At 38.5% G+C, this 14813-nt stretch overlaps 1 protein-coding gene across 2 annotated transcripts; it reads right to left on the bottom strand.

The window, feature by feature from the left end:
• Positions 1-2910: 2910 nt before the first annotated feature.
• Positions 2911-14140, bottom strand: LOC116146484 (serine/threonine protein phosphatase 2A 55 kDa regulatory subunit B beta isoform-like). Of its 2 annotated transcripts, none has more exons than XM_031431901.1 (14): positions 13892-14139; positions 13673-13776; positions 13448-13555; positions 13052-13171; positions 12664-12855; positions 12469-12560; positions 11546-11664; positions 11212-11335; positions 10940-11063; positions 10441-10509; positions 9899-9990; positions 9716-9793; positions 3386-3459; positions 2911-3287 (listed from the first exon to the last, which is right to left on the bottom strand). In XM_031431901.1, the coding sequence occupies exons 1-14, from the start codon at positions 13983-13985 to the stop codon at positions 3151-3153; spliced, it is 1527 nt and encodes a 508-aa protein (XP_031287761.1). In that variant the 5' UTR covers positions 13986-14139; the 3' UTR covers positions 2911-3150. The 2 variants fall into 2 exon arrangements, 1 of the variants encoding a protein (XP_031287761.1); XR_004130505.1 differs by having other exon boundaries at positions 3226-3287; positions 9716-9752; positions 13892-14140.
• Between the last annotated feature and the right edge of the window lie 673 nt (positions 14141-14813).

The raw sequence follows: 14813 nt of genomic DNA on the forward strand, positions 1-14813 counted from the left end.
ATCCAACCCAAGACACCATATACAGATGGTCACGAAGCAGATGCAAGAGCAAGATCTCCGTACTCAGCTGTCCAAATTTTATAGGTCCCACAAAATTTGGAAGGGGTTTAAGGCTTTAAGCCCTGATATATTAAACATCTTTCTATTTTTTTCCCACCAGATTTTTCAAGTTCACACCCATCTGATGGACCGTAATGTCTCAACGATACAAAGGAGGAAGGGGTAAAAAGGAGAATTACTAAAAGTAAAAGGTGGCAGAATTAGTTACAAAGAATCTGAGTATGTCAGGAATAAAATGAGAGACGTGAGGTGTAGAGGGATTCTGATTTTGGGTGTGTATTGTCCAGGGTACTGGCCCTCAAAGTAGCTGTTTTGTTGCCTTTGAGTCTACTGTTATTTGCTTATTTTGCTTATTTAACTACTGTTATATTGAATACTAATATATCACAATTTTCTGAGTTGTTCATCTTTGTTCTTGATTGTTGCTTGGCTGTTGATTTAATGGCTTATTGTGGTGTTGAGTTGCTCTGTGTGGGTGAAGGAGGTGAATTTGGGTTAATTAGAAGGCATATCTATCAAATGGTATCAGAGCAAAGGCGATTTGTGGATTATGGTTGGTACTAGGATGGAGAATAAAGTTGAGAAATAGAGAGGACATGGCAGTGGTTCAGAGAGATGTAGCTAGGATAACAGAAACGGGAATGCCATAAGAAATATTAATGGATGTTCAAAATTGGATGCAAAAGAAAGATGAGGAAGGAGAAGAGCGCAGAAGAAACCTGGTTGGGGCTCCAACGAGGAGGGGTGTTGTAGTAGGCTTGACCCTCACGGTGACCATGGACATCTAGGGAACAGGGAAGCCAAAGCGAGAAGGGGTAACCACGGCGTAGGGATGCTTCACGGCGGCGATGGAGGAAACCGCTCGAATGGGTGCTGAAAACTAGAAACTGTGATTTTCCGCGAAGACCCCTATGGGGGTATTTCGAGTGGAATGCTACTTTACATCAACCAGATCCCTAACAAGCACAAGGTATTTGCGACAGCATGTGCATAGAGGTGGAGGCTCTCCATTGGTACCAGTGGACAAAGTCACGGGCGGAGGCGAGGACCTGCCAGCCTTCAGTGGCTTTCTTGTAGCACTTTTGGTAAGCAAGAGGTCAGCTCGTTGGAACTGTTGATGGCAACCAAGCAAGGTGGGACGGTGGTGGAGTTTAGAAGGAGATTTGAGAAGGTGGCGATGTGACAATCGAGAAAGAGAGGATGTTTTAACCACGCTTGTCTCAATGGGCTAAGCCGAAAGTAAGGGCCAAAATCAAGTTGCAAGAGCCCAACCTCTTGGCCCAAGCCAACCCGCTAACAAAGGCCACATATAGCCTAAAGAATAAATAAAATTTGAATTTGTTATTGCTTGCTAGCCGTTGCAATTTGGCCGGATCTGACCAAATTGCGATTAGGGATGTAAAAACTCTGAGCCCGCAGGGTTGCCAAAGTCTGGATTTTTTTTCTCTAATGCAAGCTCGAGCTTAAGAAAAAGCCTAGGTTTTACAAACCCATGCTAGGCCTACCCAGGCTTTAGGCCCCAGTTTATTTATTTAAAAGAGGTATTTGAAATTTTACTTTGTAGGCGGGTGCTGGAAGTAATAAATTAGGGGGTTATTGATCATTTTAGGGTTTAGCATAGCTAGTAGTTTTTAGTAGGGGTGTTCAAAAGAACCGGTTGAAACCGGAACCGGAACCGACGGGTACCCTGGGTTTGATTTTGGTTCTTACCCAGTATCAATTGTCAATGGGTAGGTTCCGGTTCCAACTTTTTGGAACCATTACTGTGCGGTTCCGGTTCAGATTCCGGTTCCAGTTCCTATAGTTAGGAATCGGAACCGAAACCAGGAACCAAGACTAATATAAAATAAAATTAAATATTAGGGGGGTTAATAAAAGCTTTTGTAGAAAAAGTAATGTGAATACATTTATATTTATATTTCATAACATTTAAAATAAGTTTGTTTGACTTTTGAGAATCTGCCTTTACAAAGTAAATGGAGTTTGTAATTTGTAATTTATAATTTATAATTTTATTTTTGTTAACCAGTGCTAGATGGGGTATTTGTAAGTTTTTAAAGATTTTTTTGCCATTTTGAAAACTTTTGAGTGTCACTGTAATTTTACAGGGTACCCAGAACCGGAACCGGAACTGTTGTTACAGGTTCTGGTTCTGGTTCCAAATTTCAAAGAACCGTCAGTTCTGATTCCGGTTCCTTCAAAAAGTGCTGGATACTTGGAACCGAACACCCCTAGTTTTTAGGGATTTAATGTAATTTTAGTGGGTTTTCTAAAATTTTATATAGGAGGCTATAGATAATTTCGTATAACTTCGTATAATATACCTGAACCGTAATTGGGTTGAATGTAATTTTTGCCCGGGTTTAGCCTAATCTAAATCAAGTCGGGTTTTTTTTACATTCTAAATCGCGATGGCTACCAAGCAATTGTCCCACTTGTCCTTGTCAAACTCCAAGCCGAAAATCGCCTTCCTCTTCCTCACGAACTCTGATCTTGTCTTCACTCCCCTTTGGGCCACCTTCTTCACCAACAACTCAAACAAAAACCTCTTCAAAAAAAAAAGTAAAAGGTATCAAAGGTGAAGGATTTAGAGAAAGTAGGATGGATATGGATTCAAATAGTAAAGGGTTTTTCATCTTTACACTACTTATTCCATATCAATTAACAGATCTTAACATGATGGGAAACTATCATTCTCCTGTAAATAGAAAAGAAAGTTTAAGGATTTTTCACAAAAAGTCATAAATACCCTTTTAAAAATCTTATAATACCAAAATATCCTAATTTCCGTTCAAGATAATTGGTGAAATTAAGGAAATGAGAACTACCTATGTAAATTGTGTCAAACCATAAATGTAAGACCTAACTCTTTATTGAAGAGTCTGTTAAGAGAGTTCCTATGTCCATGTCGTAATCCTATTCATTTAATATCTATCTCCTCCTTGATTTTATGGACAAAGACATCAAGAGAGGAGTGAGAGAAATTTCATGTATTTTATTTTTCCAAGTTCTAATTATGTGATTTCTAACAAATATATCCTGACTAGATTTGGATTCCATTATATTTACGTCTGTCTATACAGGAGGAAACTACGCGTGATACAAGAACAAGCTATTTCCAGAACCACAGGCTATCAAGTTTTCGGCTGGATGCCATGCTAGATGCTGCAACTTGGAGCTCGAGTTACGAGAATATTCATTACTATCCAAGCTTAAATATTCATGCCCTGCACAGTAAGTAAAAGTAGAGAAGTCAGAGCCCCATATAAAAGGAGGGCGGTAGAAAGCAAAAGCCATTCTTGGTTCAGGTAACGAAACTCTTAACCTTGCCGATAAAACCCACGAGCCAGGTTGCTTAAAGAAGACCTTCTCACCCTTGGAGCAGCTTGAAGAAGTGACCTCCTATTTTAATCAATCGGGGAACATAAAATTAAACACACGAAATGAAAAGGAAGGATTAGAGCATTGTTGCAGAAAATTGTAATGGTAATGCCATCAAGTACTAGCATATTATTATCAATGTTTGTAACACCGGATTTAAAAAGGTAATAGCTTTCCTTTCTCTTTTCTGTTTTCTCTTTTGTGCGCAAAATGAATGATAATAGCAGCAACTCATAGCGGAATATTGTAGGTAATTAACATAAATCAGGGCATAGACATCCATGCTATTATTGCAATCTCACATAGGATAAAAATGGATTGGATCTTGGACTATATAGAGGCAGGTAGTTAACAAATGTTCGCTCCACAAAAATGGTATCAAAACAAATCCATGACAAACTCAAGTTCTTATCCCCTATGTAGGCTCTCATAATCAACTAAAATATTGACTAAAACGTGAGTTTGACTAGTCAAGAATAATGCCAAACGTGACACATGACAAGGTGATCCCGTAAATGGGTGGAAAAAAATGCCACAATCCTACCTTATAATAAAAATAAATTAAATCTCACAATTATAAGAGTGGGTAGGCAACTAATTTTTCGGGTAATTGGCAGAAATCCAACCCAAGACACCATATACAGATGGTTTCACGAAGCAGATGCAAGAGCAAGATCTCCGTACTCAGCTGTCCCAAATTTTATAGGTCCCACAAAATTTTGGAAGGGGTTTAAGGCTTTAAGCCCTGATATATTAAACATCTTTCTATTTTTCCCACCAGATTTTTCAAGTTCACACCCATCTGATGGACCTGTAATGTCTCAACGATACAAAGGAGGAAGGGGTAAAAAGGAGAATTACTAAAAGTAACAGGTGGCAGAATTAGTTACAAAGAATCTGAGTATGTCAGGAATAAAATGAGAGACGTGAGGTGTAGAGGGCATTCTGATTTTGGGTGTGTATTGTCCAGAGGTACTGGCCCTCAAAAGTCTAGCTGTTTTGTTGCCTTTGAGTCTACTGTTATTTGCTTATTTTGCTTATTTAACTACTGTTATATTGAATACTAATATTATCCACAATTTTCCTGAGTTGTTCCATCTTTGTTCTTGATTGTTGCTTGGCTGTTGATTTAATGGCTTATTGTGCGTGTTGAGTTGCTCTGTGTGGGTGAAGGAGGTGAATTTGGGTTAATTTCAGAAGGCAGTATCTATCAAATGGTATCAGAGCAAAAGGCGATTTGCTGGATTATGGTTGGTACTAGGATGGAGAATAAAGTTGAGAATATAGAGAAGGACATGGCAGTGGTTCAGAGAGATGTAGCTAGGATAACAGAAACGGCGAATGCCATAAGAGAAATATTAATGGATGTTCAAAATTGGATGCAAAAGAAAGATGAGGAAGGAGAAGAGCGCAGAAGAAACCTGGTTGGGGGCTCCAACGAAGGAGGGGGTTGTATAGGGCTTGACCCTCACGGTGACCATGGACATCTAGGCGGAACCCAAAGGGGAAGCCAAAGCGACGAAGGGCGTAACCACGGCAGTAAGGGATGCTTCCACGGCGGCGATGGAGGAAACCGCTGCGAATGGGGTGCTGAAAACTAGAACTGTTGATTTTTTCCCGCGAAGACCCCTATGGCCGGGTATTTCGAGTGGAATGCTACTTTACCATCAACCAGATCCCTAACAAGCACAAGGTATTTGCGACAGCATTGTGCATAGAGGTGGAAGCTCTCCATTGGTACCAGTGGACAAAGTCACGGGCGGAGGCGAGGACCTAGCCAGCCTTCAAGGTGGCTCTCTTGTAGCACTTCCGTGGAATGCAAGAGGTCAGCTCGTTGGAACTGTTGATGGCAACCAAGCAAGGTGGGACGGTGGTGGAGTTTAGAAGGAGATTTGAGAACGTGGTGACGTTGACCATAAGAGAAAGCGAGGATGTTTTAACCGCCGCTTGTCTCAATGGGCTCAAACCGAACGTAAGGGCCAAAATCAAGTTGCAAGAGCCCAACCTCTTGGCCCAGGCCAACCCGCTAACAAAGGCCACATTGCTGACCTAAAGGGTGGAAGAAAGAAACATGGTGATTGAAAAGGCCCACTCTAGCTTAGGCCAACAAAACAAGTGGGGAAGTGCCTTTAGTGGCCCAAGAAGTTTTATTGCTCAGCCCAAACCTGAAGAAGCCCACAAAAACCCAACCTATCATTTTCCACCAGCACCAATTCTTCAACCTGACTTCCACTCATTCCGACAAACCCAAGTGAGTTAACTCCAACTCCAACTCCCACTCCAATTCCAACTCTTTTTCAAATTCCCATTCTAACTCCATCTCATCGTGAACTCCCGTTGAGTTATGGCCAACGAGACTTTCCTTATCGGAGATTAACAGGCCGAAATTCAAAAAACAAAAAGGAAAAGGGGTTGTGTAGATGTGACGCAAGTACTCCCTTGGCCATCAGTGTGCAATAAACAAATTTCAGGTACTTTTGATTGAGGAGGCAGGGCTGGAAGGGAAGAAATATGGGGGCTGAGATTGAGGCAAATGAAAAGAGAAGAGAGTATAGGGTGATGATGAGTTTTGGTAGTTTAGTTATAAGAATCATGGCCCAAAGACAATGAAATTGAAAGAGAGAATTGGGGGTAAAGAGGTGGTTGTTTGTAGATAGTGGCGCCTCCCAATTTCATCAATCAGGAGGTTGTTAGGATTGGGTATTCCGATGGTATCCACCAGGACCTTGGAGTGAGGATGGGAGATGGCTATAATGTGAAGTGTTGAGGGGAATGCCGTGATGTGTGATTAAAATTACAGTGCTAGAGATAATTCAAAATTTCTTCCATTCTCCATGAGTAGTGCGGATGTAATTTGGGGGTAGCTTGGCTGGAGACATTGGGGGGAAACTACCACCGACTGCGAAAAATGATGAAGTTAAGATAGCAGATCAGTGGGTAATGCTTCAGGAGATTCATCCTTGCGCAAGAGCAAGGTATCTTTAAAGGGGATGATAAAAACACTTCAAGAAGACAGCTAGGTGTATTAATTGAGTTTGCCAATCTGCAAGTGCAGTAGGATGATGGGATCATAGGGACGCAATAATCAGTATGTTGTTGGGAGAATTTGAGATGCTATCGAGCCTTACCGAGGTCTTCCACGGCCAGGAACAAGATCATGCCATCAGAATCACCCAACATAAGGCTTTACCGACCGTACTACCAAAGAATGAAATTGAAAAGATTGTCAGTGAAATGGTGGCTTTCGACATTATAAAACCCAGTGTTAGTCCTTTTTTCGAGTCCTGTTTGTTGGTGAAAAAGAAAGACGGGTTTGGCGAGTTTGCATCGATTATAGGTCCCTTAACAAGATAGCCATCCGGATAAGTTCCTATCCCCACCATCGACGAGTTGTTTGATTGATGAGTGGTGCGATGTCTTCTCTAAGCTTGATCTTAGGTCAGTTATCATCAAATCAAAGTCAAGGAAGATGACACACCCAAGATGGCCTTCCACCTCATGAGGGACATTATGAGTTCCTTGTGATGCGTTCGATCGCGATTATCGAATGCCTTGACAAACATTTCAATCCTTGATGAATAGTATTTTTAAGGCCATTCCTATGGAGTGATTTACTTGTCTTCTTCGACGACATCTTAATATACAGCCCCAAATTGAGCAATTACACCATCTCAGATTGCTTCCAAGGCTATTGAACATTGGTTGGTGGTTAATAAAAAAGAAGTATAAGTGCGGCAGGAGCAACTTGAGTATTTAGGCCATATAATTACTGGTGTGGTAGATCCCTCTAAATTGATTGTATCCTCAAGTGGCCAGTGCCCAGGATGTTAGAGCACTCAAGGATTATTGGGGTTAACAGATATTATGAAGTTCATGAACAGTAGGGGTATGTGTAGACCATTGAACGAGCTCCTACGAAAGGATGTCTCCACTTGGATAAAGGAGCACAGACATCATTTGAAGCATTAAAAAGGGCCATAACTCATTCCTATTCGGTCATGCTAGATTTTACTAAAACTTTTGTCATTGAGACTGATGCCTCAGGACAAGGTCTCGGCACAATGCTAATGCAAGATGGCAGGCCCCTAGTATTCATTAGTCAAGGGTTTTCTTCGTAGTCCAGGTTAAATTAGTCTACGAGAGAGAGTTGATGATTGTAGTTTTTGCTGTCCAAAAGTGGAAACATTATCTCCTTGGTCGGCACTTCATCATTCACACAATCAAGCAACCACACTACTTGAATGTACAAAGATTGCAGGGTGAGAACATCAGAAATGGGTGGTCAAGTTATTGGGATTAGATTATGAGATTCAGTATAAACGGAGAATGGAAACAAAGTCATAGATGCACTATCCGAGAAGGAAGACTGGCGCATTTCAATGTCATCTCTAAGTGCTATTTTCCAAGGAAGAATGGGAAGATGCCATACAAAAGGATGCTAAACTGAAGAAGATCATCAAGAACTGATGCTTAATCCCTTCACCACCTGCCCTTCGCCTTGTGGGTCACCAACTTTCACGGTGATCGTTTGGTTCTTCCTGGTCCAACCGCAAGTCAAGTTACTCCTTCAAGAGTTTCATTCCTCTCCTACGGGGGCATCCAGACATACAAGAGGCGTCCCAGTGGTTTATTGGGAAGGGATGAAAAAGGACATTAGAAGTTTGTGAGAAACGCCCACTTGTCAACAAAAAAAGTATGATAGTCTGCAGCCCGCCGCTAGTTAGCCCTTACCGATGCCAACACAAGTTTGGGAAGACATCTCATAGATTTCATGAGGGGCTTTCGAAAGGCAACGTGCAAATACTATTTAGTGGTGGTTGACTGATTAACAAAATACAGCCACTTCATCACCTTGAACAACCTTTTTCGACCAAAGAGGTAGCCACACAATCATTAATGAGATCGTGAAGTTACATGGGTTTCCCCACACTATCGTATAGATCGTGATAAGGTTTCATGAGTGTTTTTGGAAGAATTGTTCAAACAGTTTGGGACTAAATTGCACATGAGTATGACTTATCAACCACAATCGGATGGGTAAACAGAAGTTGTGAATAGGTGCTTGGAAACCTACTTGAGGTGTTTTGTTGGGCAAAAGCCACGACAGTGGCCTAAGTGGTTGAGCTGGACAAATTTTGGTTTAATACGACCTAAAATCGGTCTTTGGGAATGACACCATTTCAAACCTTTTATGGCCGTGACCACCAGTACTCCTTAGGTATGTGAACACTTTCTGTGGTTGAGGCAGTGGATGAATACTGAGGACAAAACTTGATTTTGATGAGTTGAAAACCAACTTGCCAAGGCTCAAAATGACATGAAACAGCTGCTGATGGAAGAGGAGGGAAATTCACTATGAGGTAGGGATTCCGTGTATCTTAAACTACAGCCCTACCGCTTAGGTCCTTGCTCCCAAATCAACAAAAAGCTCAATCCTAGGTTCTATGGACCCTTCCAATCACTAAAAAATCAGCCCTTGCTTACCATGCAGTTGCCCCACAGCCGGATCTATAACGTTTTTCACTGTCCAGCTCAAGAAAGTGTTACTCATCCGGTGGCCACTCAACCTCTTCCCGAATTCCTTGACAGCAACCTGGTATTCAACATGGAACCAACAAGCTATCGTAAACGCCACTTGGAAGAGAGCTACAAGGTCTTGAAAGTGGAAGAATTACCTCCTTGGGATAACACTTGGGAGAGCTACACCTATTTGTCACAATTTCCTTCCTTCCACCTTGAGGACAAGTGACACTCTTGGGAGGGTAATGATGACCCGCAATGTCTCAACGATACAAAAGAGGAAGGGGTAAAAAGGGGAATTCTAAAAGTAACAAGTGGAGAGTTAGTTATAAAGAATCTAGTATGTCAGGAATAAATGAGAGACGGGAGGGTAAAGGGTTTTATTCTGGGTGTGCATTGTCTGGAGGTACTGGCCCTCGAAGTCCAGTTGTTTTGTTGCCTTTGAGTCCACTATTATTTGCTTATTTTGCTTATTGAACTACTGTTATATTGAATACTAATATTATCTACAATTTTCATCTGAGTTGTTCCATCTTTTATTCTTGATTGTTGCTTGGCTGTTGATTTAATGGCTTATTGTGTGTGTTGAGTTGCTGTATGTGGGTGGAGGAGGTGAGTTTGGGTTAATTTCAGAAGGCAGTATCCATCACCATCCAAGCAAGAAAAGCGTACCAGCAAGTTTGTAACATAGAATTTAATTATTTGACTGAGTACGATATTACGTAGATACAGTGGATAAAAACAGAAAACCAACCTGTTTCTACTTTTGCTGGCTTCAATTGTGACCCCTTCTGCACTTCCAACACCATGAGAGAAGATACGCAGAAGATTGCTAAGTCAAAATCAATGAGAAAACCGTGTAATTAGAAATGCAATATTTCGGTAATAGTAGCTTTTCATTACTGCATATGCAGCAGTTTTAGTCAAAAGGACAAACCTATAGGATCCAGTTGCAAAATGAAGTCCACATCCACTGACACAGCATTCAAATTTATCAAATATGGAGTCATCATTATACAATTCACATAGCTGCATAGACACAATCTGCTGTCAGCCATACGGAAGCATAGGTTTGCTAATCACTTTGTGAAACTTACCAACATAGAAATTCTAATAGCATAAACTAATGAGGTCCACAGTCTAAATGTTTATCCAGAATATATCCAGGAGATACAAACGCTTCAAATTTTATCCAGAATGTAATCATTCGACCTGCTGGAATTGAACCAACGATCTGGAGGATTAGTCCTCTGCTCTTCCACTGAGCTAAGGTCGACTTGTAAGTAAATCCCTTAACTTTTTGAAGTCATGCAAGTGACCACAATATGCCAATAAATGACAAATTAGATAATTATTAAGTTAATGATAGCTAAAATCGGTGCACTCTAGAATCCAACAGGTTAATGGTAATGATAAAAATTACATTTGTATAGAGGCTAATAAATTCCACTGCAGTAAAAGAATAAAGTATGCTCTCACATTGGGGCGTAGGTGCTCATGAATCTTGAATGTTGCAACTGGTGTAGAATCCATATGCATATCCCACAGCTAAGGCAACATAATTGCAGCAACATTAGTTGGTTAAAGCATGAAGAGATTGATTTGCCCTTTCTACAATTGCATAGATAACCAAACAAGCATCATGAGGACTTAAAGCTAAAATAGACAGACAGATGACTTCTTCAGAACCTCAAAAACCCAAACTACAGACACGAGGAACAAACATAACTTTCTTCAACTGGACTAAATCTAAAACTTGATTATTCTTTTTTATGAATGAAGTCCTGCAGCAAAGATAACCATATTACACCAAACACACACACCAAAATGAAGGAGAAGAAGAAGACATGCCATCAGATAGTTATGTTTTCTATTTATCTCCTCTTCCTAGTTTGTAGACTGGAGCAATAATGTACAGAAAATACATGTATGAATCACATTTTGGATTTAAGGAGTCATGCCAAATGTGTGTGAGGACCTTTAAATTCATATAATCACGACTTAGGAGGTGCCTCCCATCTTTTGCAAACTTTATATCAGCAATGGATGCCACTATCTCTGTAAGAAAAGATTTTGATCCATGGGATTCTGCATGTCGTAATCTGTGAGATAAGAGTTCCAAAAGATGAATATCACAATATCTCCATGCATCATGGAAGTAAAAGAATACATATGTTAAGTTAAACTTAAGATCTGGAGGTCATAATACATAAACCATGGAACAAAATACATGAAAAAGCTTCAACTCACATTCTAGCACTATTATCACATAATGCAGACTGCCGCATGTCAACCACTCGAATAAAACCTCTTGAGCTGCTGTATGCAAGCAGATTACAGTGAATTGGATGAAATTGCGCTGAAGTAATGACCTCTGCAAAAAAAAAAAAAAAAATTAAGATATCAACTAGAAATTCCATCATTCTTGTCTTTTGCTATATAAGATTCCATCCCTCTTCTTAAAAGGTTCTTTTGCTAAGTCTTTCACATATATATGTCCTCCCTTTTGGAAGATCTCAATGGTCATTGCATATAAGATGCAAAATAATGGAACAAAGAGATGATGGATGATGAAAATAATCACCAGTCAGGTCATCCATGTTTGATGGCTTCATGTCAACAATATTAAAACACTGGTCACTGATCTCAAGGTTCCACAAATTTATTCGGAGGTCATCTGCAGAGATGAATGTCTCCCCATCACTGTACATAGCTTATAAAGCAAATTATCATTAGAGTGGTAAAAAATCTGCATTACTTCATGTTTTACAGAATTTGTGTGCTCCAATGCTTTGGAGAGAAGGGGAACTAAATCAAGGTAAAAAAAGGGGGTTTGCATATATATATATATGGAACAAATAATTTAGTTCATTCTTTCATATACATGTATTTATAGGGGATTATCAACAAAGGTACAAAGTTTCAGAAACTCACTAATAAAGGACAAAGTTAGTAATCATGCAAAAAAAAAAAAAAGCAATCAACCGTTAGGTAGTGTTTAATTTTACTTGGTGTAAGGTTAATTAAATATTTTTGAAAAATCAAAATTAAGATAAAAAAACCAACAAAATTAAGAAAAAAAAGTAAAAAAGAATTAAAAAGAAAAACAGAGCCATTGGTGTCAAGGCCAAGTTCGAGACACTAGCTGCTACTGGCTTCTATCTTTTTTGCTATTAATTTATTTGGTTTCATTTAACTTTTTCCCTTTTTCTTAATTTTTAACTTTTTTTTAATTTAAAAATAAAAAAACTAAATTTACTTAAAAAAATATAGAAATAGTCAGGGATATCCATGTCTTTTAATTTTTCTGTTAAATTTAATGGCAAATCACCGTTAATTATCCCTTTTTTGCACGTTTTGTAACTTTTGTCTTTTATTTATAAGTTTTCAAAAACTTTGTATGTATAACGATAATCTCTCTTTATTGATTTATTTTTGCAAACGAAGTTAATTTTGAAGTTAAAATAAAAACAAGAGTACAATATAAGTACCAATGAAAGACTTTACCTATTATTTGAAATTGAGTTGATATTAAAATCATGAGCATGCCCATAAACCTTTTGACATCTTGTATGAGCACTGTCTCCAGTATTGGCAATCTAGCAACAACACAACAAAATAGAAAAGTAATATTGCATACTGAACAAAACATAGACAATCAAGATATTTATAAAATCCTTACCATAATTCACAACCACCTACCTTGGTGTGCACTTCTTGAGATGGTGACATGTTCTTAGCCATATTCTCTGTCCAATCCAGCTGATATCCATTAGGAACAGACTGAGTGTTTCGCCCACTCATGAAACTCATCTCAGCTAAAAGAGTGTTTTCTGAAGACACATAAGGAGAGGAGTCCATTTCTTTTATTTTCTTCACCTTACGATCCTTAATCTGGCCTCAAAAATCAAACAATAAAACGTTACCATCCTAGTCCAGTGGTAAAGGCAACTAAGGTAGAATTGGTCTCCAATATCTACACTGGCAGAAGTCAGAAATTTCAAACTACTTACTAACAGCAGATTGTAAAGTATGTAATGATGAAATAAAGGAGTATAAATAATGCATTTGTTTGTCCAGGAGCACATACCTTCCACAGTTTAATTGTCTTATCATTTGTTGAAAGGATGAACAATGATCCATTGGGTGTTGCACACCATCTAACTCTGTTGATCTTCTCTTCAATTTCCAAACTCTTCAAGTAATCGAACTAAAGAAAAGGAACACCACCATGATCTCAAAATACGTGTGGAATAAAAAAAAAATAAATAAATAAAGATAAATAAACCCCACCTATAGCACCGAAATAGCAAAGAACCCCTTGGTTGAATCTTTCTAGTCTATGGGCATACGATTAACTTAAGGATTATATAATAAACAAGGGAATCTTATCATTCTGATACAGTAGGAAGTTTAGAGTAATCTATTTAATAGAAATTGATATAATATTCGAAAAGGGAATTTGTGCAATAAATAGAAAGCACACCTCAGGCTCATGACTCTGAAATTCGGTTTTGTATTGATACCGAATATGCCTTGTTTGAGTTAAATCCGTTTGCTCCATCTTACTTCTTGAAAACTGCTGGCTTGGTGTCTAAGAAGCAAAGGTCAATTTATCCCAACATTAGATATCTTCCACCCTAAAAAAGATAACGCAACACGAAATGAACAGAAAGAAGAAGTTTCTATCTGTTATGTGAAAAATTCTGACATCTTTTCCGGTATCTGTTTCGAAAATAATAACACGGCCACCACGATCTCCGACGGCAAGGTAATCACCGGTCTTGTCGAACTCAATTGCTGATATGATATCAACTAAAACAATTAAAAAGCAAAAAGTCAATAAATTAATTAAGCCATTAATTACTTCCTCATGTCAAAGAACACTAACAAAAAACCACAATTGGTTGTGCAAAAATTAAACCCTAACCATCTTGAACTTCTTCGTCAGGACTTCTTTCACCAAAGACCTGAGAAAACTTCCACTCCAAAGGAGTGGAAACGTCTTCTCTGTTCGAAACCATTGATTCTTTTGGAGAAAAATGGCGTCGGTGGATAGTATAGAGCGATCTCACTCAGTCACGACCTCATCATCACTGAGACAAAGCAAAGAACAGAAAAGAATTCGTGTTGTATTCTATTCTTCAATAACACTGATTCTGTTTCTCTTTTAATTATTGCTTCACCTTCTGTTGCTTTACTTGTGTTACGTTATCCACTCAAATTACATACATACCCCCAATACCTTTTTAAATTTTTCATTTTTCATTTTCACCCCTATCACAGATAAATGGTTGGATTTTATTGTAATTAAGGTATATATAAATTAATGTATTATTAAAAATAAAATAAAAATTTTTATATTTTCAACTTTAAAAATAATTACTAATTTATATTTAACTGAAAATCTCTTTGCAATAGGGAATGACTAAGAGCCCCTTTGGTTCACTATTATTACCCTATCAAATATGATTATCTTATCTAAAACTTAAAAATGTATTTGTTTTAATATTTTAAAATTCAATTCTACTTTATTCAACTTTCAAAACAATAATAATTACATTTCTCATAAAAATTACCCAATTTTACTTTTTTTCTTCAAAATACTATTAAAAAAAGTATCAGAATAGTGAACCAAAAGAAGTTTAAGTCGTCTCATAAACCATCACTGGATGATCCGATGGTAAAAAAGTAAAGGAGGATTTAACATGTTCTCTCAAGTTCGAGTCTCCTTGATGGTGGTCTCCCAAGTTCAAGTTCTTTTGAGGGTAAAAGAACAAGAGGAGAATTTAATATGGTCTTCTGAGTTAAAGTCCTCACAGTTGCTAATAAGGGTGGCCATTAAAGCTCGT

The sequence above is a fragment of the Pistacia vera genome, unplaced genomic scaffold (assembly GCF_008641045.1).
Source record: "Pistacia vera cultivar Batoury unplaced genomic scaffold, PisVer_v2 Contig478, whole genome shotgun sequence".
NCBI classification, from domain to species: domain Eukaryota; kingdom Viridiplantae; phylum Streptophyta; class Magnoliopsida; order Sapindales; family Anacardiaceae; genus Pistacia; species Pistacia vera.

What these genes read in the sequence shown, in the direction of transcription:
- LOC116146484 (XM_031431901.1), bottom strand. Translation starts at nt 13,985, where the DNA reads ATGGTTTCGAACAGAGAAGACGTTTCCACTCCTTTGGAGTGGAAGTTT. An exon ending in CTCAAGAAGTGCACACCAAG is followed by an intron (nt 12,561 to 12,663) that starts GTAGGTGGTTGT and finishes TGTTGTTGCTAG; the next exon opens with ATTGCCAATACTGGAGACAG. An exon ending in ATGAGCACCTACGCCCCAAT is followed by an intron (nt 9,991 to 10,440) that starts GTGAGAGCATAC and finishes GTGTCTATGCAG; the next exon opens with CTATGTGAATTGTATAATGA.